Genomic DNA, 23,549 nt, shown 5'->3' with positions numbered 1-23,549 from the left:
GAGCCAGCCAGGCGCTCCCTGCAACTCTTTTTGCTCAAAACAAAGATTTTTTTTTTTTACTCGAGTGTAGTTACACACTGTGACATTAGTTTCAGGTGTACAACATAGTGATTCAATGTCTCTACAGTTACTCTTTGCCCCACAAGTGCAGCTACCATCTGTCACCATACAACAGCACTATCACAGTATCATCAACTATATTCCCTATGTTGTGCCTTTTATTCCCGTGACTTCCTCATTCATAACTGGAAGCCCGTACCTCCCACGTCCCTTCACCCATTTTGCCCTCCCCCCACCCCTCTCTCCTCTGCAGCTTTACTGAGATGTAACTCACACACCATGCAATTGCCCATTTAAAATGTAGGCTGTCGGGGCGCCTGGGTGGCTCAGTCAGTTGGGCGTCGGACTTCAGCTCAGGTCATGATCTCATGGTTCGTGGGTTTGGACCCCTAGTTGGGCTCTGTGCTGACAGCTCAGAGCCTGGAGCCTGCTTCAGATTCTGTCTCCCTCTCTCTTTGCCCCTCCCTTGCTCCCTGTCTGTCTGTCTCTCTCTTTCAAAAATAAACGTTAAAAAATTTTTTTAATGGAATCAGGCAATAGGTCTCAGTCCAAACTCTTAACTTCCAGTGGCTTCATCCCCACGGCGTACTGGGGTAACAGAGTATCAGGTATCACGGTGGCATGGTTAACAACGTGGGCTTTGCAGTTAGACAGACTTGGGTCGAAGACCTGGCTCTGTCACTCAGTAACTCTGTACCTGGGGGGAGTAGCTTCCCGTCTCTGGGCCTCAGTTTCCTGGTTTGTAAAATGGGGCCAAGTGATGGCAGTTTTCACAAAGCTGTAGCGATCATGAAAAGTGCTTAGCCCAGCACCAGTGCTTAATATATGGTGGCTGTTGGGGCACCTGGGTGGCTCAATCATTTTGGTTAAGCATCCGACTCTAGATTTCAGTGCAGGTCATGATCTCACCATTCAAGGCCCAGGTCGGGCTCCACACTGACAGCGCTGAGCCTGCTTGGGATTCTCTCTCTCTCTCTCTCTCTCTCTCAAGATAAATAAACTTTAAAAAAATACATATCTATCTATATGTATGTATACATATATATCCCTGCCTGGATAGGGCTCACATTTTAGTGGACAAATAAGACAACAGGTGAAGGAAGAGGATATGTGTGATGGAGACAAGAGCACAGCGTGATGGGATAAAGCACCCCAGGTGGGTGGAGGCGGCTTTCATTTGGAGAGCTTCCCTGCCCTGTCATCTCCTGGAGAGGAAGTCTTTTTTTTTTATTTATTTTAAAAAAATTTATTCATTTTTGAAAGAGAGAGACAGAGCACAAACAGAGGTGGGGCAGAGAGAGAGGGGGACACAGAATCTGAAGCAGGCTCCAGGCTCTGAGCTGTCAGCACAGAGCCCGACGGGGGGCTCGAACTCACAAACCGCGAGATCATGACCTGAGCCGAAGTCGGACGCTCAACCGACTGAGCCACGCAGGTGCCCCCCCCCCCCGCCTTTTTTTAAAAGTAAGCTCCACGCCCAACGTGGGACTTGAACTCATGACCCTGAGATCAAGAGTCGCGTGGTCTACCGACTGAGCCAGCCAGGAACATCATCTTTTATAAACTGAAACGTGCTATGCAAGGCGCGGGGGTTCTTAGGATCCCCTCTGGGTGGGGACGGTGGCCTGGCTTTGTTATTTTCTGAGAATGGGTAAATGTCAGGTCGTCAGCTCATTTATGCAGTCAGGCCACTTGGCCAGCACCATGCCGGAACACTGGCCGCTCTTCCAGAACTCTCTGTATAGGCAGGGCCTGGCTTGGGGAGGCACGCTGAGCAGTGGCAGGGCTCCTTCCTCCATCCTGGGGCCACCCGGAAACCAGGGTGGATCGCAGTATTTGGGGACAGGACTCCAAGGTTGGAAACATCCTGCACAGAGGTGCGGCCCGACTGCCCCGTCGCCAGAGCTGCTCCCTTAGGCACGTGTCTGCCACGTTCCGTGTCCTGGGCCTGCTTCTGAAGCGTGGAGTCCAGGCTGCAGCATGAACTACTTCTAGCCCTACTTCAGCGAGCCCACCCACAGCAACGTCTCCTGCTCTGCATCTAGAAAGAACCTCAGCTGGTTGGCTACATTCATACTCTCAGGCAATCTACTCATTTCATCTCTCAGCCAAGTGTCCCAACAGCTGTTTTCTTATCCATCTGTCTGTCTGTCCGCCTATTCATTTAATTATCACTCCAATAACGCATTCATTCCGTCATTCATTCAACAGACATTTACTGAGCATGTCCTTTGTGCTGGGCACAGTGTTAGGTAAAATGATAGTCCTGGGGGATGGGGCATGCCTAATTGGCAGTGTGGACAACTCTGTCACCTCTTTCCTGAGTGCTCATCTTAATAAGGGAGAAGGCAGAGCAGAGGTTAGGAACAGTTGAATGCATGCATAAGCCCAAACATGTATCTGTGTGTGTGTGTGTGTGTGTGTGTGTGTGTGTGTGTGTGTGTGTGTGTGTGTTGGAAGGGAACGATAAAATGTTTTTTTTTTTTTTTGAAGTTTACTTATATTGAGAGAGAGAATATGTGTGCACATGCGAGCCAGGGAGGGGCAGGAAGAGAGAGAGCATCCCAAGCAGACACGGGGCTCGATCTCACAAACCGTGAGCTCGTGATCTGAGTCGAAATCAAGAGTCAGATGCTCAACTCACTGAGCCACCCAGGTGCCCTGGCAATGGTAAAATCTTACTGCAAGAAAATACAAGGAGTGCTTGAGTCCTCCCAACACCAGAGCCATCTCTAAGGAGGCTGGACAGGCACAACGGCCCCATCTCACAGAGGCAGTAACTAGAGTTCGTTCAGTCTATTGAACTCTACTTGCCCAAGACAATGCTGCCTCTTGCAGAAGACTCCTCACATCCTCCCTGTTGGAATGCATCCCTTGGTCTTCTATAATCCCCAAGAGCTTTGCTAATACTTCCGTGAAGGAGTTTTCCTTTGGTTCTGCTCCTTTCGTGGGGACTGGCTGGCTACTTGTGTGTCCACTTGTCTACCGGTCGGATACTTTTTTTTTTTTCCTTTTTTAAAGAGAGAGAGAGAGAGAGCAAGTGCAAGCAGGGGAGGGGCAGAGAGAGGAGAGAGAGAATCCCAAGCAGGCTCTGTGCTGACAGCACGGAGCCCCACGTGGGGCTCAATCTCAAGAACCTTAAGATAATGACTGACGTGAGCCGAGATCAAGTGTCCTGATGCCCCTCGATGGATACTTCTGGAGAGGCAAGAGCAGATGGCTCATCTTTCTCTTTGTCCTCCCCACCAGCCTCAGGCACCGAGTACACCTCAGATACTCACTAAAAGTTATTCATTGCCAGGTGACCTGCCTGAGGTCGCCTGCCTGTCAAGAACACGGTTTGGGACCCTGCTCTGCCATCCCCTAATCTCAGGCCACCACCAGCTGTCACCTGCAAATCAGCAGTAGTAGCTCATTGGGTCTCAGTCATCCAGCTTGCCCCATCGCCCGCCCCACCCCCATTGTCTACACAACAGCCCCAGCAAACCTTTAAAAATGTAAATCTGAACTTGTCAGACCTTCCAGGATCCCCGCTGTGTTTAGGATAAAATCACAAATCCTCCCAATGTCCTACAGGGCCCGCAGGGTCAACCCAGCTTTATCGGGCACTTCCTCTTTCTCTCCGAGCTCCAGCCATGCCGAATTTCTCTCCTTCCCACTCTCCCGGTTCTTTCTTGCTTGTTAGCCTTGGCCGTGCCGTTTCCTCTGCCTGGAACAGTGCTCGCCTCAGCGGCCTGTCGCCTTCACCTAACTCCCCACTTCCCGGGGACTAGGGTCTCCTCCCCTGCTGGTCTGCCTTTGGGGACACTGCCCGTTGCTGAAGCCCTGACCAGCACACAGTAGGCATTCCAGAAATATCTTTTCAATGACTAGTGATAAGACCCTTCTTGGCTCCTCAGTTTCCCTGAGGATGAAGCCAACTGACCCTTCTCTGCCCAGGACGGATGGCTTTAAATAGCTCTGACATACTCCGGAGGTGGAAAATGCTGATTAGATTGTAGAATGTGGTTTTCCGAAGAGGCCTGGGAGTTCTCCGCTCGAGCAGAGACCTCTCTGGCCAGCTCCGTCAAGGTTGTGTTCCTGCCAGGCTGGGCTGGGGCTGGGGCTGGATTTTTAAGAAGACTCGGGTGTCTCCTGGGTCTCAGCACTTTGTGTGTGCATGTCCATCAGTCCCCTCGGTATCTCTGCCGAGCCGAGGCTGGAAGTGGCTGGGCACCGAGCTCCACAGCCCTGGGTTCCCGCTCTGGCTCCATCACCTGCCAGCTAGGTGCTAGGGACTTCACTGCCGCCAGTCTCAGTTTCTTCATCTGTAAAGTGGGGCTGCTAACTACTTTCTAGGTTGTTGTGAGAAGTCCTTAAAAGTGTTTAGTGCTTGGGGCGCCTGGGTGGCTCAGTCGCTTGGGCGTGCGACTTCGGCTCGGGTCAAGATCTCACAGCTTGTGAGTTCGAGCCCTGCCCTGCGTCAGGCTCTATGCTGACAGCCCAGAGCCTGGAACCTGCTTCGGACTGTGTCTCCCTCTCTCTCTGCCCCTCCCCCGCTCACGCTCTGTCTCTCTCCTTCAAAAATAAATAAACATTAAAAAAAAAAAAAGGTGTTTAGTGCTTGGCACGGAAAACATTTGTTGTGGCTATTATTATTAGCAGACGGCTCATTCCCAGGAGCTGGGACGTGGTTAGCAGTGCTCCTTCCCTATGAAACCCTGACTTCAAGTGCTACTCCCCAGAAGCCTTATTTTTTCAACTTTTTGTAAGAAACTCCAAGAAGTTTATGCGATTCGTGTTTAAGCCACTGATGGCTTAATGGACATCCAATGATGGGTGGGGGGGGGGGGCACTGTACGAGGCTCCAGAGGCATGAAGATTATTAGTAGGACCCACTTCTTGTCCCAATGAGAACAGACAAACCAATAATCCCAATCCAGTGGGGAGATGTGGTGAGGTGGCCCACAGTCCGTGAGGAAAGGAGAGGATTTCAGGGCAGAGGCAGGGATCCTTTGGGTGTCCGGGGGATGCCGGGGTGGATGGAGGAGGGCAGGATGTACGGGTGGAATGGTCACACACTCCCCACCAGGATGTGAGATTCATTGGGAAAGACAGGCTGAGCTCTGTGGGTGAGAAATTGGTATGTATTTCCCCAGCAGACTGAGAACCTTCTCTGTGCCAGACCTGGCTGGGCCGGGGGTGGGGGGCACATCACACCTAGACAGAGCCCCAGCCCTCCTGAACGGGTGGTGAGCTGTCCAGTGTAAGAGACATGACAAGACAAGCATTAATAGCATCCACACCCCTCTCGCCCTCCCCCTGCTCCCCCCTACCCCCCCTGCCAGAGCTGAGGTATCCAGGAGCCTGCAGGAGGTATCCTGGGAATCAAGTCCTTGTCCTTGGTCTGGGGAGAGGGCAGTCTCCAGATCCCTGGTGGGGGTGTGGTCTCTGGAGGTGGCATCTTCAGCCTGGGGGCTGGGACTGCCTGCCCTCCTCCCTTATCCTTCAGCAGAGCCTTTTAAGGGGGTGACCCTCTGACCTCCAGACTGTTCCCCCTCACCCTCCAGCTAGAAGTCCCTGGGGCAGCAGCTTAAAGAAGGAGGGCTCCAGAGGCCTCAGGTTTAGATGCAGATGGGAGGCCAGGGTTGGGCCTGAAAAGACTCTGGGGTCCCCTAGGCACTCCTGGGGAGCTCAGCCAAGGCCAGGGACTCTGAGCCGGGTCCATGGGAGTGCAGCCCCGAGATGCGGGTGCCTGGCCCAGGACGAGGGAGGGGGCGATGGGCGAAAGGTTCAGCCGAGGGAGCAGGCGGGGCATTGGGAGTCTAGGACACAGAGTGGGGGTGGGAGGGCGAGGGGTCCGGCCGGTGCAGGGGAGGGGGGCGCCCCCGGGGAGGGGCACGCTATGTCTTTAAGAGCTGCCTGAGCGCAGGTTGCAGCTGCCTGGCCAGCCCGAGAGACAGCGGAGATTCATTACCCGCCGACACAATGACCATTGATGGCCCCGTGGCGTTATTCAAATCCAGTACCAATTGCAGCCGAGCCCCTTTCTCCGCGCCAGGCCCGTATTGTTGGAGCGGCCCACTAAAAGCCCGCCCCGGCCCCGAGCCGCCAGAGGCGCCCGCTCGGGTTCAGCCCTGCGCCTCGCCAGCCCGCCGGCTCCCAGCCCGGCTCCCCGGGCGCTGCAGGTGACCCGGCGGCGCATTCCAGCGCTCCCCGCCGCCCGGGCCACCGCCGCCACCGCTACCGCCGGCGCCCCGGCCGCGACTCAGCCACAGGGAAGCGGAGAGCGCCCGAGCCGGTGCGTGCGCGGGGCTGGGCGGGGGCGGGGACCCCACGAGTCCAGCAGCCCGCACCCCCGGGCTTGGAATCGCGACCCGGCCTCGGGGGCCCCTGCTTTCCGGATTCCCGGCGAGCCTGGGGAGCCCAGGCTGGGGGCGGGGAGAGGGGAGTTGGGGTTCCCCGGGCCTGACAGAGGAGATTCCCCCGACTCAGGGCGGCGCAGAGACCCAACGCGGGCTATTCTAGGGACCCCGGGCCAAGATCGAAGGAGACACACGCCAGGGGCGATGGGGATCCCCACGCAGGGTCGGGATCCGCGTGCTTGCTCGGCCACCTTACCGCGGGATGGGCCGCTGCCGCTGAGCGTCTGCGAGGTAGTGGGAGGCGCAGCTCCGGAGATCTCCTGGTCCGGCGCTTTTAAGAAGCCAAGCGGAACCCCGCACGCAGGAGACCGGGGCCCCGAACTCGGGGGCTTCGCCACTGATTGTCCAAACGCAATTCTTGTACGAGTCTGCGGCCAACCGAGAATTGTGGCTGGACATCTGTGGCTGAGCTCCGGGCGCAACAGGGGCGGGAGCCGCAGGGACAGAGCTCGGCGCGGGCGAGACCCCTCGGGGAGGCGGCTGGCTGGCCCCAGCGCGAGGATCGCGGCCCCGGCCGGGCGCGCAAAGGAGGGACGCCGGTCCCTGCCACCAGCGCCGCCATCCTCATCCTCGTCGTCGTCGTCGTCGTCCTTCTCCTCCTCCTCTGCGGGTGACCAGTCGTGGATGGCGGGGGCCTCCAGTCGATCGCGTCGTTTTCCCCTTTTTCAAATTTCGGCCGGGAACGAAGCTGGCACGCCGCGGCGGAGCACGAATGTGGTCCGGGTAGCCCGCCCTCGGCCCGAGCCGCAGCAAGTCGGGGGCGAAAGAAGATGCCGGCGGAACGCGCTCGCTAATTCGTTTTGAATTGGTTTTAACCTAGCCCCCACCAATACACCCCAGACAAAAAAGCCTAAACCGACCCCTAAATCCCAAATAAACCGACCCCTCCCGCCAGCCCCTCCAGACGGACCGATGGGCTGAGCCTCCTTTAGCCGCTGCAGGAGTCAGGAGTCGGAGAAGCGTCGGGAATGATGCGCTCCAGCCGGGCAATCGCCTCGGCTTTGGAAACAGAACTTGGACAAACGAATCCTTTTCATTAAAGACAAATCTTCGGAGATAGTGGGGTTTACTTATTTGTTTATTTCCTCACAAGTGGGGGTCAGGAGTTGCGGGGGGGGGGGCCGGCGGGGAGCAGTTGAGCGTTGCTGGGGCTGAGCCCAGGTCACCTGTTCCTGACCCGATGGGGGCTGAAAAAGACCCGAAATGCTGGAGAGCGCTTGGGCCAGTTTCGGTGGTGCTGCTGGCATTCCTCCCCGCAGGGAACCTGGTTTTCTCAGTGCATCCTCCTGCCCTACTCCTCAGCATTAAATGGGGGTGCCCTGGCAGAAGGGATATCCTGAATCTACTCTCCCTCTTCCCGGTGCAGGCAGGAAAGGAACACTACCGTCCAGTTTCCAGGACTTGGAATCCCAGGTGGGACAATGGGCCATTCCAGTGGGGCTGGAGGCAGGGAGGGACCTCCAGGTTACAGGAATCAGTGAGATTGTAGGGGGCCATTTCAAATCCCTTGCTCTGTTCCCTAACATGGATATCCTGACCTCAGCACCTTGGGTGGGTTGGTCATATAGCCTTTCCAGACAGCACTTGGACCCCAACACTGGCCTTAACTCGCACTCAGACCAGCTCCTACCCATAACCCCAACATGGCTGGCCCCCACCTATGCAACCCAGGAGGTCTCTACCCCCAGAGCACTGGAAAGAAGCCCAGAAGCCAGGGGTCGTGTGTCCCCCTAGGCCTTGAGAATGATGTGCACACACATCACCCCCATCCCCAACGCTGCTGAGACAACCACTTGGCACTTTTCATCTCCAAAGAATGAGAGAAATTCCACCTTAAACCATTGACATTTAATAGAAAGCAATGTTTTGGGTGGGATGATGTTAATGCCCTAATTTTTTTTTTTTTTTTTTTTTTTTTTTTTTTTTTTTTTGAGGTTTCCCTCCAGCAAGGCTTTTCCTCCAGGTCATGGGAAGGGAGGTTCAGCAGTCTTATATGCCACCCCCATTCTGCGTTCTGGGCCTGCAGCTGGTGGGACAAAGCCTAGCCTCAGACAGACAAAGTAGAGAAGTGTCCTGGGACCCAGACAGGTCAGCACAGACTGGCTTTGCCGTCCCTGTCTCCAGACGGCCATGTCGGATCACCCCCTCCTAGACAGCCTGTGTAGTCTGGGTTTCAACCCCTGCCCTCTGTTGGGTGAAGGGCAGCTCTGAAAGCCCTTGGCTGGGGCAGAGACTGGACCGGGGACCATGGCTGGGGGGATGTGGGGTGCCATTGGTTTCTAAGGATGAAGCTCCAGGCAAAGCTAGTAAACAACCTAGTCTTTTATTTGCCCAAGGCCAGCTGTTGCAGACACTGAGGCCCCAAGACTTCCAGAAGGGATGGAGGGAGGAGGGGCAAACCATCCTGCCTACCAGGTGCTGCCTGCCCCCATCCTGCTTCCTGCAGGAGGTGGGAAAGGAGATGAAGTCTGCATTTGTGCCATCAAGTATCAAGCCTGCTTTCAGATACTATAAATACTCAATTGCCACTGAAGAGGAAACTGAGGCACTCTGACTCCCCAGGCCGCTATCTGCCAGTTCAAGCTTTTGCCTGCTCTCTCTCTCCAGAATGGGCTGCAGGCAGCCTTTTGCTAGGGGAGGGTCTCAGGAGCCCATCTGGTGGCCTGTGTGTGTGGGGGAAGGCCAGCCAGGGTCAAGGGCTGGGGCTGGGGGAGCAGGAGGAGGGGTGTGGTTGGAAGAGCAGCTGCTGGGAGGGGGGAGTCAGCACTGAATAGGGGACCCCAGCTGGGGTTCCATAATGATATCAGTGGGGGACAGCCAGAGCCCTCTGCTGTCTGGATGGGGAAACTGAGGCAGAGACTCCTCCCATCTTTGAGAAGGGAGGGGCCTCCTATAAGCTATTCGGGTCCGTTCCTCTTCTCCTCAAAGACGCTACAGCCCAGGAGTTGGAGCGTGTCAGTGGTCACTCAGTGTTCAGACTGAGATACAAGGAGTGGGAGGTGGCTGGGTCACCTGGCCACGGAGCCCCCTTCATGTTGTGACCAACCAGAGGGGCACCCTCCCCCACCTCAGCTGCTGGGAAGGGAGGCAGGGCTGAGCCTGCCCACCCCCACTCACGTGCCTGAGAAAGGCTCATTTTTAGCACCTGGCCTCTTTTCCCTGCCTGGAGGGAGCTCGGGGGACAGAGCAGGGAAGAAAGCGGCCAAGGGGGACAGGGAGACCTGGAAGCAGGGCCCCAGGGGATGTCTGACTGTTCTCTTCTCCCCACCCCAAGGGAGCCTGGGCACAGTGCGGGGCCCTCAGCCGCCGTGCAGCGTGGATATGAAGAGGATGTTGTCCTGGTCCTGCAGCTGGTAGTCCAGCTCACCCTGGTCCAGGAGAGAGAGGAGACTGTCAGGGCCCTTCTTGCAGCCTCTCCTCAGCGGTCGGGAGGGAAGGGGGGGGCCTGGATGCTTTGGGAGAGAAGGATAAAATCTACCAGAAAAACGGGTGCCCTGACGTTAATTTGCACATCTCCAGGACGGAGGAAAGCACACTTCCCCCAGCTACCCGTTCCTTCCTTCCCGGGACGGGAGACTTGAGTGGCCTCAGGTTGGAGGCCAAGTGGGACAGAGGACTAACCAGCCACCCCCTCTGGGCCTGATGAAAGGCGGAAGGCTGTCCTAGGGAAGCAGTGAGGGGAGGGATATCCCCCAAGGTACTGACCAGCAGTTCCCAGTCGGCATCGTTAACGAGCACCAGAATTCCTGGCCGCCTGTGGGAAAGAGGGAGTGAGGAGCAGGCAGTGAAGGGCAGGAGGCAGGAGGCAGGAGGCAGCAGGGGTAGAGAGGCTGAGACACTTGGGCTGGAGGACGGTGCGGTGGAAGATTTTCCTCCTGAGGTTCTGATCGAAGATCACCCAGGAAGAGGAGGGGACACTCTGAGTCTACGGGAAACCAGGCCAGACAGTCATGGCCTTTGGGATGATATGGAAAACAGGTGCAAATTCCAGCACCACCTCCCAGACCTCAGGCAACTCACTTTGTTTCTCCTGGCATCAGTGTCCTCATCTGAAAATGGCCTAACTCACAGCCTTCCTCCCGGACTGTGCCAGATGAGGTGGCATGATGCGTGTCCATCATGGTGACACTGGTAGCAGCATATTTTTCCAGGTGTCTCACCTCACTGTCCCAGGCCTCCCACATGCCCGTGCTGGAGAGGAGACTATCTTGGCTCTTCAGAATCAGGGAGGGCTGCCAGTGGCCTCCAGCACCCACATGCCCAGGAGCGGCCCTGTCTGGTGTAAGGCTGGGTAGGCTGATGTCTGGACAGGTATCGGTCTGGCTCCTGCTGGCAGCAGCCCAAGGAGCGTAACTGTCCTTGGGGGCAGCTTCCGTCACCGCTGGACTGTGACCCGAGCCAGGGGTCTGAATGGCAGCCTTAGCCCCCCAGGGCGTGCTGGTGACCTCTGCTTCAAGGGGATGACTGAGTCCCACAAGCACCTTGCCCACCTCTTTTTCACATTAGGCTGGCCTTATAGAAGCACAGCGACTTCTTGGCACATGGCTCCTTTCCCAGGAGGCCAGGCTAGGCCTTGGACAGGTACGGATGCTTTGGGCTAGGTGTAGGGGTGTCCCCAGTGAGCACAAATGTGCGTGTGTGCGTATTGTGTGAGTCCACGCGTGTGTACACGTGCGCGTACACGTGCGCACACTGACTCCCTGGAATTCTAGACCCGTGCGCTCCAACACACCTATCTGTGAGCTTCTATTCACATTTCCAGGGCTCAAAAGGCTCATGTGCTTAGCGACTCTACTGGACAGCACAGATACACAGCATTTGCATCATCACAGAAAGTTGTACAGGACGACAGTCCCAAATTGTCGGGGGATGAAAGGGACCTTGCAAGGGCAGCATCTTTTTCTCAGTACTTTCTGTATGGAGAGAATAGCCGAGGCCCAGAGACAAAGGGAGGATAAAGGGAAGAGGACCCCAAGAAGGCTGCAGGGGAACCCAAGGATAGGGGTTCAAACCTCCACTCCCCTCCCCCCAAAACCACCGCCTGCCCTCCTCGGGGAAGGAGGAGGAAGGGACTCACACGCTATCTCCCTGGATGAACAACTCTGGCCGCTCTTTTAGCAAGTTCTTCTTGATCCAGACAAGCAGGTTCCGGATGTCCCCTGGAAAGGAAGGCACAGAACAAACTATTGCCAAACCCCAATGATTTCTGGCCCTCAGAGCCTTGCCTGGATCAGAAGTGAACATGGGATTCTGGGGGCGTCTTTTCGACCAGGCTTTCATGGCCCCAGAACTTGTGGATTCCCAAGGTGAGGAAATGGGTTAGGAGGTTGGTGCCCTGCCAGAGAGGTCTTCAGAGAAAGTGGCTCTGCTCAAGACTTAAGGAGGTGACGGGGCCTCAAGACAGACAGCAGTAGGAACTGTCACATGTGAAAGGGCTGGAAGACAGGCCCCCACAAGTTCCGGAAGATGGTTTGAAGCTGCCACAGATAGGCTTCTGAGAGGGCCCTGAAGAGCCCCCTCCACCTTTCTGTCTCCAGCCAGTCCCAGAAGGGGGGATTCATCTTTGCTCTTGGAGGGGTCTGCATATATTTCCCTTTGTGAGGGAAGAAAAACAATTGCTGGGCCGATAACATCAGTTAATTTCCTCTGGCAGAGGGAGAGAAGGATCCTTCACCCGCCGGAGACGCTGACAAATCACTGCCCCATTGCCCCCACCTTCACAGAGCCCCCAGGCCGGGGACGGCCACGCTGAAGAGGCAAGAGGTTCAGGATTGAAAGGGCCTTTCCTTCCCAGCTGGACACTGAGATCTGCCACTCTGGTTCTGGGACAGTCACCAAGCTCTTTGCACATCATGTGGAGGCTCAGAGCCATCTGTCCCCTGGGTCACCTCTCCTTTCCTAGGAACAGGGTCCCTGGCCACGGCACACTGAAATCTGGCTCTATGAACTCCTCAAAGCCTATGGCTCTCAAATATCCACACCTCCAACAGACTGTCTCCTAAGGCTGCAGGAGTTCCTTCTCTCCCCGAGACCACCTGAGAACTGAAAGTCCTGGGGAGACAACTGTCTCTGGAAAATCAGCAGGGGCCTGGGGCGAGCCACCCCTATCCTGACTTAGTCTCTCAGAAGGGTCTGCTGTCCTGAACACATGCCTGAGACAAAGCTCCGGGGTGAAGCTGGAGAAAGGCCCAGGTAGTGCCTTGGTTTCTCTGCCTAGAACGACAGCCCTGGCACACAGGTGAGGGAAAACCGTCTTGGACAAGGAGAAGCTCAGTTCTGCCCCAGTCTAGGCCCAGCAGCGTGTCTCGACCCTGGCATCAGCCTTGGGCAGGACTTTAAGGCATTCTCCCTGACCCGCGTGGGAGCCTTCTAGGAGGCAGGCAGGCTGCACCCCGGATGGACCTGGACACTCTGCTCCGTGCCAACTTCCCTGGATCGTATGCCAGCAGAGCACAGGACCATGGGCAAAGTGTCCAATGTCTGAGGCTGCCGCCTTTCGATTTTAATTCCTGCTTTTACACAAAGCAGATTCGAGTCCTCACGGTCTCTGGAGTGGGCAGGGGACGGGGAGTGCAGCCTCCGACTAGATGCGGTCCGTTTACACTCTGGCTGGGTTTCTCCCTGAGGCCTGGTTTCAGAGGTTTCCCCTTGGCCTCCATCTTGGCACTGTCTGGTGGGCCGCCAGCCCATACATCTTGCTGCCGCTCGATACAGCCGCCGGGGTCTGACGCATCCATCAGCCAGCCATGGCAGGCGGGGTTGTGCCTGCGTGCGTGGAGGAGCTGAGAGGCACTGGGCAGTGCCTGGCCTGAGGGCCACCAGCTGTACCTCCACAGCCCTGGCTGGCCGGTACAGAACCAGGACCCCGTTGGGTAAAGGCCCGGGCTCCCTCCAAAAGGAGGGGGGGGGGCTCTGCTCCACCCTGGATAGGCTGGGGGGAGGGGAGAGGGCTAGTGGTCATGTCGGGGTCATCCAAGTGAAGGCACCATCATGGAGTCCCAGAGGGGTGGACTGGGGGCTGGGGGGTGAGTCCGCTGTCGGTACGGGCTCATTTATCATGATGCTCCTCTTTGCTGAGGTCACTCCCTCCCTCTTCTGTGCCCCCCAGGCCTGCCCACATTCTTGATAGCCTGTTTCCATGGTGAGGCCACCGTATTGTTCCCCCATGCCTGGATTTGGGGGTGGGGAGAGGTGGAACTCACGGCTCCCTTCACAAGGAGGCCTGCAAGGGCCACTCGGCCTGGCCTGAAACACACCCCCAGGGACATCTTGCTAGGCTTGCTGAGACCCAGACAATATGCAAATAATCTCCAAGCCAGATGGTCGGCTTCCAAAGGCGCCCAGGGGAGGAGGAAGGGTTAAGCAGAGTCAGGGACTGGTGGCTCTGGGGAATCTTCGATCCACCTTCCCCCTCTATGTCCTCCTGCCTTCCCGCTCCCACGGAGGGCGGTTTCCCTCCTGGGATTTGCAAGGCAAATATTTACTGAGCAACTACTATGTGCCAGGTGCTAGGAAGACGGCAATGAGCAAGAAGGACACAGAGCCCGCCCTCATGGAGCTAACAGGCCAGCAGGGGAGACGGCCACCACTTATTCAATCAGTTGTGATAAATGCTATCTCTTTTGTGCGGGTGCAGGAAAACTTTTCTGAGGACGTTCGTGTTGATGCTGAGGCCTCATGGATGAGTAGGGCAGGACGGGGAAGCATCCCAGGCAGGAGAAAGAATACACATGAAGACTTAATGGCGGGACGGAATTGGCAGGTTCAAGGTAATAGAACAGAGAAAGCAAAACGATCAGCAGATGAGACCAAAGCAGTAGCCAGGGGCCAGACCATGCAGGGCGTGCAGGGGCCTCGAGACAGGTCTTCCCCGGAAGAGGCCTCTCCTTCCTCGTGTACTCCAACTTTGCTCCGTGGGTACAGAACCCACACTGCCTGGGCTGGGGCTCCCTGTTTCTCTGGCTACGCACGTTATCGAGATCCAGCTCAAATTCATGGAATGACCGTTAGGAACCAGAGTGTGTTCCGAGGACCTGGTGTGGCCACAGCACACAGCACAGAATCTCACACACAGAACCCGCCTGAGATGTTTGCTGGACATGTGGACGACTATGGAGGGAGAAGAGGTTGGGAACAGACAGTCCCAGTTCTGAGTTTAAACCCATTACTTCTTGGTCCTATGACCTTGGCCGTGGGATTCTCTGAGCCGCAGCTTCCTTTGGGAAATGGGAGTGGTAAGAACGCCTCACACAGTGGTCATGAGGACTGAATCAGACGATCCGTATAAAGTTCCTGGCACGTCAGTGCCGTGACTGTTCTGTGATCCGGAGGAAAAACCCGTACCCTTTGCTCTCTCCCAGTGTCCTGAGCTTCCACAAGCTCTGCTCAGGCCCCTGGCACCCTGGGGATGTGCTCGGACAGTCTCGGGGGTGGAGTACAGTCAAGGACTCATCAGATAATGCTGGGACTGGCTGGGGTTTTCTGTAGGATCCACTGCCATCAAAAGCTGGAAAGGCAATGGGGGAATGGGGTAGGGGGCTGGGAGCAGTGAGGGGACCCCAGACACTGGCCTTCCCTCCACTTTATTATTTAAAAAAAATATATATATATATTACATATATATATATATATACATATATTACATATATATATATATATATATGTAATATATGTATATATATATGTAATATATATATATATGTAAAAAAATATATATATACATATATTACATATATATATGTAATATATGTATATATATATATATATTTTTTTTTAAGTAAACTCTATACACAATGTGGGGCTTGAACTCATGACCCCCAAGGTCAAGAGCTCTACTGACTGAGCCAGCCAGGTGTTCCTTTCCATTTTCGATGTTCAGACCCCTAAGATGCTCCCAGGGCAGCCCAGGTGGAAGGAATCACATTCTGAGGCTGTGGAGGCCAGAATGCCGGCATCTGATGGGCACCTAATACGAGGTCTCCAGCAAGGAAGCCTGGCCCGCCCATTTGGGAAACAGCAATAATGGGAGCTGCTGCTCTGTGGCGGAGTGGTTAAGAGTTGGGGTTCTGGAGCTGGGGGACCCTGAGCTGCTGCTAGATGCCCTGGGAGGGCACCAGTTGCAGAGTCGGCCTGACATACGGGGACAGCGATCCAAACCCCAAAGCGCTGCCGTGAGGGTTCAGGCATAAAGGGAGCAGCAGGCCCTGTGGAGCGTCCACCGCACAGGACAATGTCCTCTGGCCACAGTGACTCAGGGCTCCTTATCCCCTTGGCTGCCAGACCCCTCTCCTGCAGGCTGTTGGCAAAGGGGCACCACACACTCCCCTCTTAGCACCTACGGAAGCTTCCACCAGGATTGCTCACCCAGTGGACCTGTCCTTGTCTGCGGACACTGACCACCCACTGTGGCAGCCCCTCCCTGCCACTGGTGTCCATCCTAGCTTCTTGGGCTGAAAGAGAACAATCCCAAGGTCTTATCTGCTCATGAACTCGCCTGCGACAGACCCACATCCAGCCTCTCTTTGATCACCTCCAGGGAGAACCTTGCCCCCAACCAGAAATCTATCTTCCTGACACTCGCACCCAATTGGCCTTGGTTGGTCCACAGGGACCACACCAACAAAAGTGGCCCCTCTTCCACACACCACTCAGTTCTGGGAGAGCCAGACCCCCTAAGTCTTCTCCTCCATAAGGTTAAACCGCTCCAGTTCCCACCAAGTCCACCAGGCTCCAGGCTCTTCTGGGAGCCCACCCCAGGCCTTAGTTGAAAAGGGAGAAGAAAGAGCAGAGATGGGGGGAGTAAAGGAGAAGAGAGGGTAGAGGGAACATCAGAGGGTCTATTTACAAGTGAATGGGGGTAAGAATGGAGCAGTTTGTGGGCTAAACTGGCCTCAGAAGGAGGTTTACAGATGTGCAGGGGACGCTCCTCATTGTTTAATTAAGCAGAAAGTGGATCTTTTCAAAAGCAATTTTGCACAGGGACTGGGAGGGGTTGGGGGAGAGGAGGGCGGTGGGGAGGGGATCAGCAAACAGGCCCCAGAGCAGAGAAAGGAACAGCTGGCCCCAGAGAGGCTGTGAAATGCATGCTAAGCAGTTTAAAGCGCCCGGGAGCTCCCTCCAGCTCCCTGGCCGGGCCACCCTGTAATACAAAGGCAGGGCAGAGGAAGAAGGGCAGGGAAAGGTGAGGCCTAGTGTCTCCTCCTGGGGGCCGGGGCAGGTAAGGCCCACATGGGGACAGTCTGTCTCCCCTGAAGTTTTGGGTTTGCTCCAGCCCACTGACCAACCATGGGCTGGGGGCCTTGCACCGAAGGAACTCTTGATGTATAAAAGCCAGCCCCCAGCAGCCACAATGTCCGAAACTGATGGTGCTACCAACCTCTGCCAATCAAGGCCTGCTCCACGGAGATGGCTGTTAGGAGGTTCCCTCTATGCGCATAACTTCTCACCAACACATCCCGATTCCCAGAATTGTATGCTCAGATCTGGAAGCAACTTTCCCAGACTGTGGATGTCCAATGAATAGCCAGCTCAATAAAGACTAAATCTAACCCAACCTCCCGTTTCACAGATGGGAAAAAAGAGGCCCGAGGAACTAAGTGATCTGCAAACGCACACTGCCAGGGCTCCTCCTGCAAGCTCACCCCCTTTGGCCTTGCCCATCCTCTTTTCCCAAGTTGGCTCGGTTGGAAGCTCTCCCCTGGCCCAGGACCCAGGGCCCCGGAGTCCCCTTGTTTGTGAGACTTGTCACAATCCATAATCTTATGGTTGCTATTTTCTCTGCTGGAGTCTCCAAGACCTGCTTGGCCAAGTTGCAGCCCCCGGGCTGGGAAGGCTGCCAGTCGACAGTGCTGGGCACGGGCTTGGGGGAAGAGTGAGACTCTGCTGGCGGCACCCGCTGGGCTCCTGTGTGCCAGGGTAATGTCTGGCAGCTGCCAGCCAGCTCCGTGGCTGCGGTGTGACCTATGCCTCTGGGCGCAGCAGGGCAAAAATGGGAACCAGGGGTAAAGATCCACTGCCAAGGGCCCAAAGGCTGAGTAAAGGGGCCATTTCAGTTTCTCTCCCACTTCCTTTTCGGCCATCCCAGAGAGGGGAGGACAGGCCCCATCGGCCCCATAAGCAGTAAATGGAGAATGAGACATCAAACATCTGCGCTTAGCCCAGTCTCCCTATTTCTGTAACTCTGGACAGGTCTTTCTGTCTCTCTCGGAGATCTGGTTTTCTTGACAGATAATATTTACTATGGTCACTACACAAATCAAAGTAAGTAGCTGTTGAAGGCATGGATGAATGAATGGATGAACGAACGAACGGAAAGTATCAAAACCAGAAAATACACTGCAGGTAGGAGAGGTCAAATAGGTCAAGGGAGTTAGTGGCACCACGCAAGGCCTTTGGAGACCCTGAAGTCTGGTTCTAAATCCCAGTTCTGCCACTTAAATAACTGCACGGTGTGGACCTTGATGTCTCGGAGTTTGGGTTTCCAGTTTTTAAAACGGGAATGATAACGGCAGCTACCGCCTAGGAATCTGTGACAATTATTTGCACAACGACAGGGGTGCGGTCTACCACGCCAAACTCAGCCTGTGCCCCTCATCACACTGGCCTTTCTTCAGTTCCTGGACCACCTCGAGGGTTTTTACCAAGAGCTACCCCCTCTACTTGGAACGGCCCTCTGCACCTCTGCTCTCCCTGCCAATTTATGAGGCCAGCTTCTTTCTATCCTTCAGGTCTTCGCCTCAAAGTCACCTCTTTAGAAGCCTGCCCTTACCACCTGCTGGCGTTCAAAGCCCCTGTGTGTTCTCCTCATGCCAATGCCCACCATCTGGGCAGTTTACATTAGGGGTTTCCCGGTCTGCTGCCTGCCTCCACTTCCATTATGCTCCATTTAGGGCGAGAACCACATCTGTTCTGCTCACCACCGAATACCCAGCAACTAGTACGGTGCCTGATACAAAGGGGGCACTCAAAACCAGATATGCCCACCGCAACCGCGAAGGACTTCTTCCCATCTCTGGCACACGGTAAACACTCAGCCAGCGGATGAATGAAGGGGACTGGAATCACTAAACCTGCCATGCAAATGCAGGGGAAACGAATCCTAACCTGTGAGACTGTACTAACTTCCTGGCCAGGTCTTTAAGGCTGAATCTTTGAGAAGCTTCTGAGAGCCCCTTGTTCCCTCCCAAGGCTGTGTGGCCACCTGTCAAACTAAGGAACAGTCACCTTCATCTTCCCCAGTCTTCCCCCACCAGGGATGCACACGGTCCCCCAATCCCGACATTTAACCCCAGCCTCATGCCCGCTCCCAGCTCAAGGATGGCAGTGTCCTGTACTTTGGTGGGCGTCCCCCAGCCTCTGAATGTGGCACACAGATCCACCCTGTGCCACTGCTCTCCGACCCAAGGGAGGGTCAGAGACAGCTTGGCAGCCAGTGAATTTGGGGAATTGTCTGATTCCTGGCAGACGTGTGTCCAGTTCCAGAAGAACCCCGTCAAACCTCATGACCATTTCTCGACGGCCCGCTTCCGTGGACCTCATTCCCCTGCCTCCTCATGTGACTGATCTCCCCTCCCCGCAGGGCCATCTCATCCCCAGGTGGAGACGGGTTCCCATTCCCGAGCGCTCTGTTCTGGCGAGGACCCACTGCCAGGGCTGCCGAGCCCCTTCAGGGTTGCGGTGCCCGGGCCCCTGCCTCCAGGCTACCCCAGTATTTACCCAGCTGGACCCCTGTAAGTTACCTCTTCGACCCCCCTCCCCACCCAGTGTGAAGGCAGGGACCGGCCCTTCTTTACATGTCTCCCCAGTGCCTGGCACACGGTCTTCCACACAGGACATGCTCAGTGTACGTTTGTTAAAGGAAGAAGATCAAGTACTTCAATGGACCAAAAAAACAAAAAACCCCAGCGACCCACTGTCTCCCCCTCAGTCAACCTTCCCCATCACACCTCCTTTCTGGCTGGATACTTTTCTCCTCATCTAAATCCTCTCACCACGTGAGCCCATCCACACGGCTCTATTTTTGCTGAAGGTGACCCCCTTCAGGAGGACGCCTCTCTGCTGCCATCCGGCAACAACAGAGATGCGCGCTACAGCTTTTAGCACGTAGGGATTTCTGTCCCTACCTCACATGTGAGAACACTAAAGCTCAGAGAGGTGAGGTGCCTGGCCTAAGGCTCTAGAGAGATTCAAACTTGAGTCCGTCTGAATCCAGAAACTGCATCTGTAAGGACTAAGCTATGCTATCTCCTTCCTACAAAGCTGGCTCATCCCAGAGAGGATGGTGATGCCTCCTCCTCCCTCTCCCCTCTCCCACTGGCCAGGGAAACCCTGCCCCTTCCCCCTTGCACAGGGCTGAGTGACCCCAGGCTCCTGCTCAGCGGCCCTCAGAGCGGGGCTCGGAATGCTCATACTCACAGGGTTCCTCCTGTCCAGGCAAGGTGACCTGATGCTTCTTTATGCCGTCGAACAGGAGCTCTGCGCCGCCTCTGCAAAGGAGGGCCAGAGAAAGACAGCCGGGTGAGCTCCTGCAAATACCTGGTGGAGACTGAAAACCGCAGGGGCTGGCATTAGAAGCCCAAGAGACGCACAGACCAAGGCTCAGGAACAGCTCGGGTACCAGACTGTGATGGATTCTCAAATGTGACTTCCTAATGTGAAGTGGGTGCAGATAGTCTCTACCAATGATCAAGTACCCAAAATTGCAGACTCTCATTTTTACTCCTCCGCTTTCTCAAGAGGCGGCTTAGCATACAGGTGCAGAGAACAAGCTTTGGAGCTGTCACCCTGAGATGGAGGCCATGCTCCACCTCTGCCTGATGCCCAGACCTTGGGCATGTGACTCCATGTTCTCAAGCCTCAATCTTTCCATCTACAGAAGTGGTGAGGAGCCAGCATCAGGCACGGTGGAGACCCTGTGTGTTGAGGGGTCTCCTTGGGCCAGGGGAGGGTTTGAAATGCCCCTGCTTGTGCCACTCACTGCTGGGCCCGGTGGGCACACCACAGTGCTGGAGGTTGAGACTCCACTGGGTTTAGCAAATAACTTTGCCATTCATGAGAATATTCTTCATCTCATTTCATTCTGAGGGCAGCCCAGGTAAGGAGGAAGGGAGGAAGACATTACTAGTTGCATCCGATGAAGAAGCAGACGGAGGCCCGGAGAGGTTAAGTGACTTGTCCACGGTCACACAGGCCGTGGCTGAAGTGGGATTTGAATTCCAGCTGGTTTCTGCTTAGCCCCAGCAGCCTTGGCAGGAAGAAAACAAGACTCCGCAAAGGTCAGAAAGCCCCTTGAGGGCAGACCTTGGCTCACTTCTATGTGCCAGCACCTGGCCAAGGGGAGGCCGGGATAGCAGAGATGCTCGGAGCCAAGTCCAGAAGCCAGGGGTTTATGATGCGGACACCAGGGCTCTTTCAATGCCCCACAGTGCTTCTTCCTCTGGGTCTCCTGATTCCCATCTCGGACTTCATGTGGATCTTAACTGAGAAGGCCTTAACAGACTTTTGATGGATGTGACGCTTCCCGCTACACCACCCTTTCCCAATTTCAGAGAACAGAGATGTCCTGAGACGGTCCACTGGGAGGCAAAGGCAAGGCAAGCATTGTCATGGGGGAAACATGGGGCGACTGTCATCCAAACAAGGTCACGCTTTGTTGATGCAGAAATGTGGAGGGGGAGAGGAGGCCCATCTGTGGCCGCGCGCAGGGCCATTTCAGCTGCAAGCCTGCACAGAGCCTCCATTTATCCCCTTCCAAGAGCCTCGTTCTCTTCTGGGTGGGGGCTGGCACATGCAGCAGCTGGGGTGGGGGAGGGTGACAGGCAAGGGGCTCAGGAGTTGGGGGTCAGAGAAGAGGGGTGGGAACTGGGGGCACTGGAACCCAGGCAAACAACCAAGAGCGGCCAAACCTGGTGGTGCCAGGCTCAGAGGCCAAGGCTGTTTTTCCCTTTGCAAGCGGGTAAGGGAGAAGCAGTCTGGCTCAGAGTGACCTGTCACCACTGGGTTCACTGGCCTTCAAGGGAGGGGCTGGTGTTTGTGCTGCCAGCACATCTGGAGGGGTGGAAGGTGAACGCCTAGCCCCTGCAGAGATTCGGGAGGCGGGCAAGGGGCCTGTTTTGACCCCAGAAGAGAACCAAAGCCAGATTTTCTTATGTCCTATAGGGTTTGCTGTTCAAACTCAGTTAAGGAATTACATCTAAAGACACTTCATCTTTCCCTTCACTCCCCAATTTGTGACAGGGGTGTTTCTTGGTACCAGTGGCTGGTATATACGCTCCTCAAACTGCCCTCACTTTTTCTAGCTTGTCTCTATCTGATCACCCCATGCGTTTTTAGTTTTGTTTCTTTCCCTTTGCCTGCTGGAATGCAAGCTCGGCCTAAAACAGAGCCTGGCACACAGCAGGCACTCAAGAAGTATTTGCTGAATGAATGAAAATGCCCATTTCTCCTCCTTCTCTGGCCTCAATGGCATTGCCTCTCTTTGCCAACACCTACCAGTCTCAGGAGGAAGGATAAGAGGAAAAGGAGAGGGAACCTCACATCTGGACCTCAGGGACGCAAAACGCATTTCTACCGCATACTTTGAATTTTGTGTGACCTGAGAAAATGCTCCGCTAAGGACACTTCAGGTGGCAAGACAAAGGATGGCAGAATTGGTTCCTGACAAGATGAAAGGTATGAGAGGTCGTCTAGAGAGGCTCTCAAAGCAGGTAGGACTGACAGGACGACATCTGGTCAGGGGCTAACCACACACTTCAAGGATCACTGTGGCACTCAGGAACAAAAGGGAGAGAATGATGGGCAAGGTTTCTTTGCAAAGCTGCTCAGGTTCAGAGTGAAGGGTGAAGGAAGTCCGCGAAGAAATGGAGAAAATGAAGGAAAAGCCAGGGGCAAAAGCATGCATTGACACAAAGAGACAGGGAATCTGGGTTTAAAATACACCTTAGATATTCTTGCTTCCTGAGAAGCTGCAATTCTCATGGGACATTGTGGTGGTGAGCGGAACTATTCAAAGATGGGTAGACTGGGGGAGAAATGTTGTGGGGCTCACTCTTGCTCTTGCGGGTAAGGGAGGCTAAGGCTAGCGATGTTTAGACTAGAAAAGGGGTAATTAAGCTGGTTTATAAGTTCTCGAAGGCAAGGACCATACTTTCCTTATAGGACTTCCCCACTGCGGCCAGCACAGTACCTGGCAGACGGAAAACATTTCTGATGAACAAAAACCAGGTCTGACTCAGTGACAACGAAAGGTAAGCTGACTGCAGAGAAACCTCGATACCGGTAGTCTGCAGCTTCTCCCTTTTCAGCTCTGCTGGGGCCTGTCAAAGTAGCAGGGATCTTCCTAGAACTTCCATGCTACGGGAGGGCTGGCGTAGGGGGCATAGCCGAGCCAAGGGTCGGTGAAGCAAAATAGTGAGGAGACCAGACCAGCATAGTCCTAATTGGACCCACGGGGCCAGACAATATTGTCAATTAAAATGCAGTTAACATTCATGAGACTACCCCTTCTAAGGGACAGAAACACTGAGCACTGGAGGGCATGGACAGAGTTCTATTTATCTTTGTATCCTCAGTGCCTGGCTCACTGCCTGGCACATGATAGGCACTCAATAATGACTACTGAATGGACTATCCAGTGAAGGGAAAACATGAAAGAAACTGAGGGCATCCAATGGAAGGAAAGGCATTTATGGGTAGAGGTTTTAGATTACCATTTCAGATTTTTCCTTTCATATAAGCCTTGGCTTGTTTACCTTCACACACACACACACACACGTGCACACACACATCTAGTCCCAGCTTTTTCCATGTGACTCGAAATTATACCACCCATCTCTTGGGTCTCAGTTCCTTTGCCTTCCCTCCAAGCTCTGCAGTTTCTCTCAGCTCTGAAATCACACGACAAACTCGTTTGTAGGGGATAGAAGATAGTGGCTTGAGGAGACTTCCTCCCTGATGTGTGTTTCTTCAGCTTTTGGGTGTGTGTGTCCCACTCCTGCTCCTCTTGTCTTGTGTATAACTGCACTGTCAACTTATTCTCCTCCACTGTGCTATCTATTTATCCCCGTATCTTCGCCTGACTCAAGATCT

At 54.9% G+C, this 23,549-nt stretch overlaps 1 protein-coding gene across 3 annotated transcripts in view; it reads right to left on the bottom strand.

Annotated features, from left to right (window-relative positions):
- Positions 1-23,549, bottom strand: part of URM1 (ubiquitin related modifier 1) — a 36,174-nt gene that overhangs the window by 11,945 nt on the left and 680 nt on the right. For 2 of the 3 annotated variants that reach the window (XR_002737682.2, XR_006588477.1), the window contains exons 2-3: positions 19,878-19,948; positions 11,542-11,623 (exon numbers count right to left, since the gene is read on the bottom strand). Coding sequence is in view for 1 of the 3 variants with exons in the window: in XM_003995934.5 (XP_003995983.1) it covers positions 9,764-9,832; positions 10,170-10,218; positions 11,542-11,623; positions 19,878-19,948 (271 nt within the window). In the remaining 2 variants the exon portion in view is untranslated. Of the gene's footprint in view, positions 1-8,768; positions 9,833-10,169; positions 10,219-11,541; positions 11,624-19,877; positions 19,949-23,549 lie in introns of those variants that run through there. The other variant, XM_003995934.5, reaches the window with a different exon arrangement.

This window comes from Felis catus, chromosome D4, assembly GCF_018350175.1.
Source record: "Felis catus isolate Fca126 chromosome D4, F.catus_Fca126_mat1.0, whole genome shotgun sequence".
NCBI classification, from domain to species: domain Eukaryota; kingdom Metazoa; phylum Chordata; class Mammalia; order Carnivora; family Felidae; genus Felis; species Felis catus.
The sequence above is the reverse complement of the archived record's forward strand: the minus strand, read 5'-3'. Positions and strand labels throughout refer to the sequence as shown.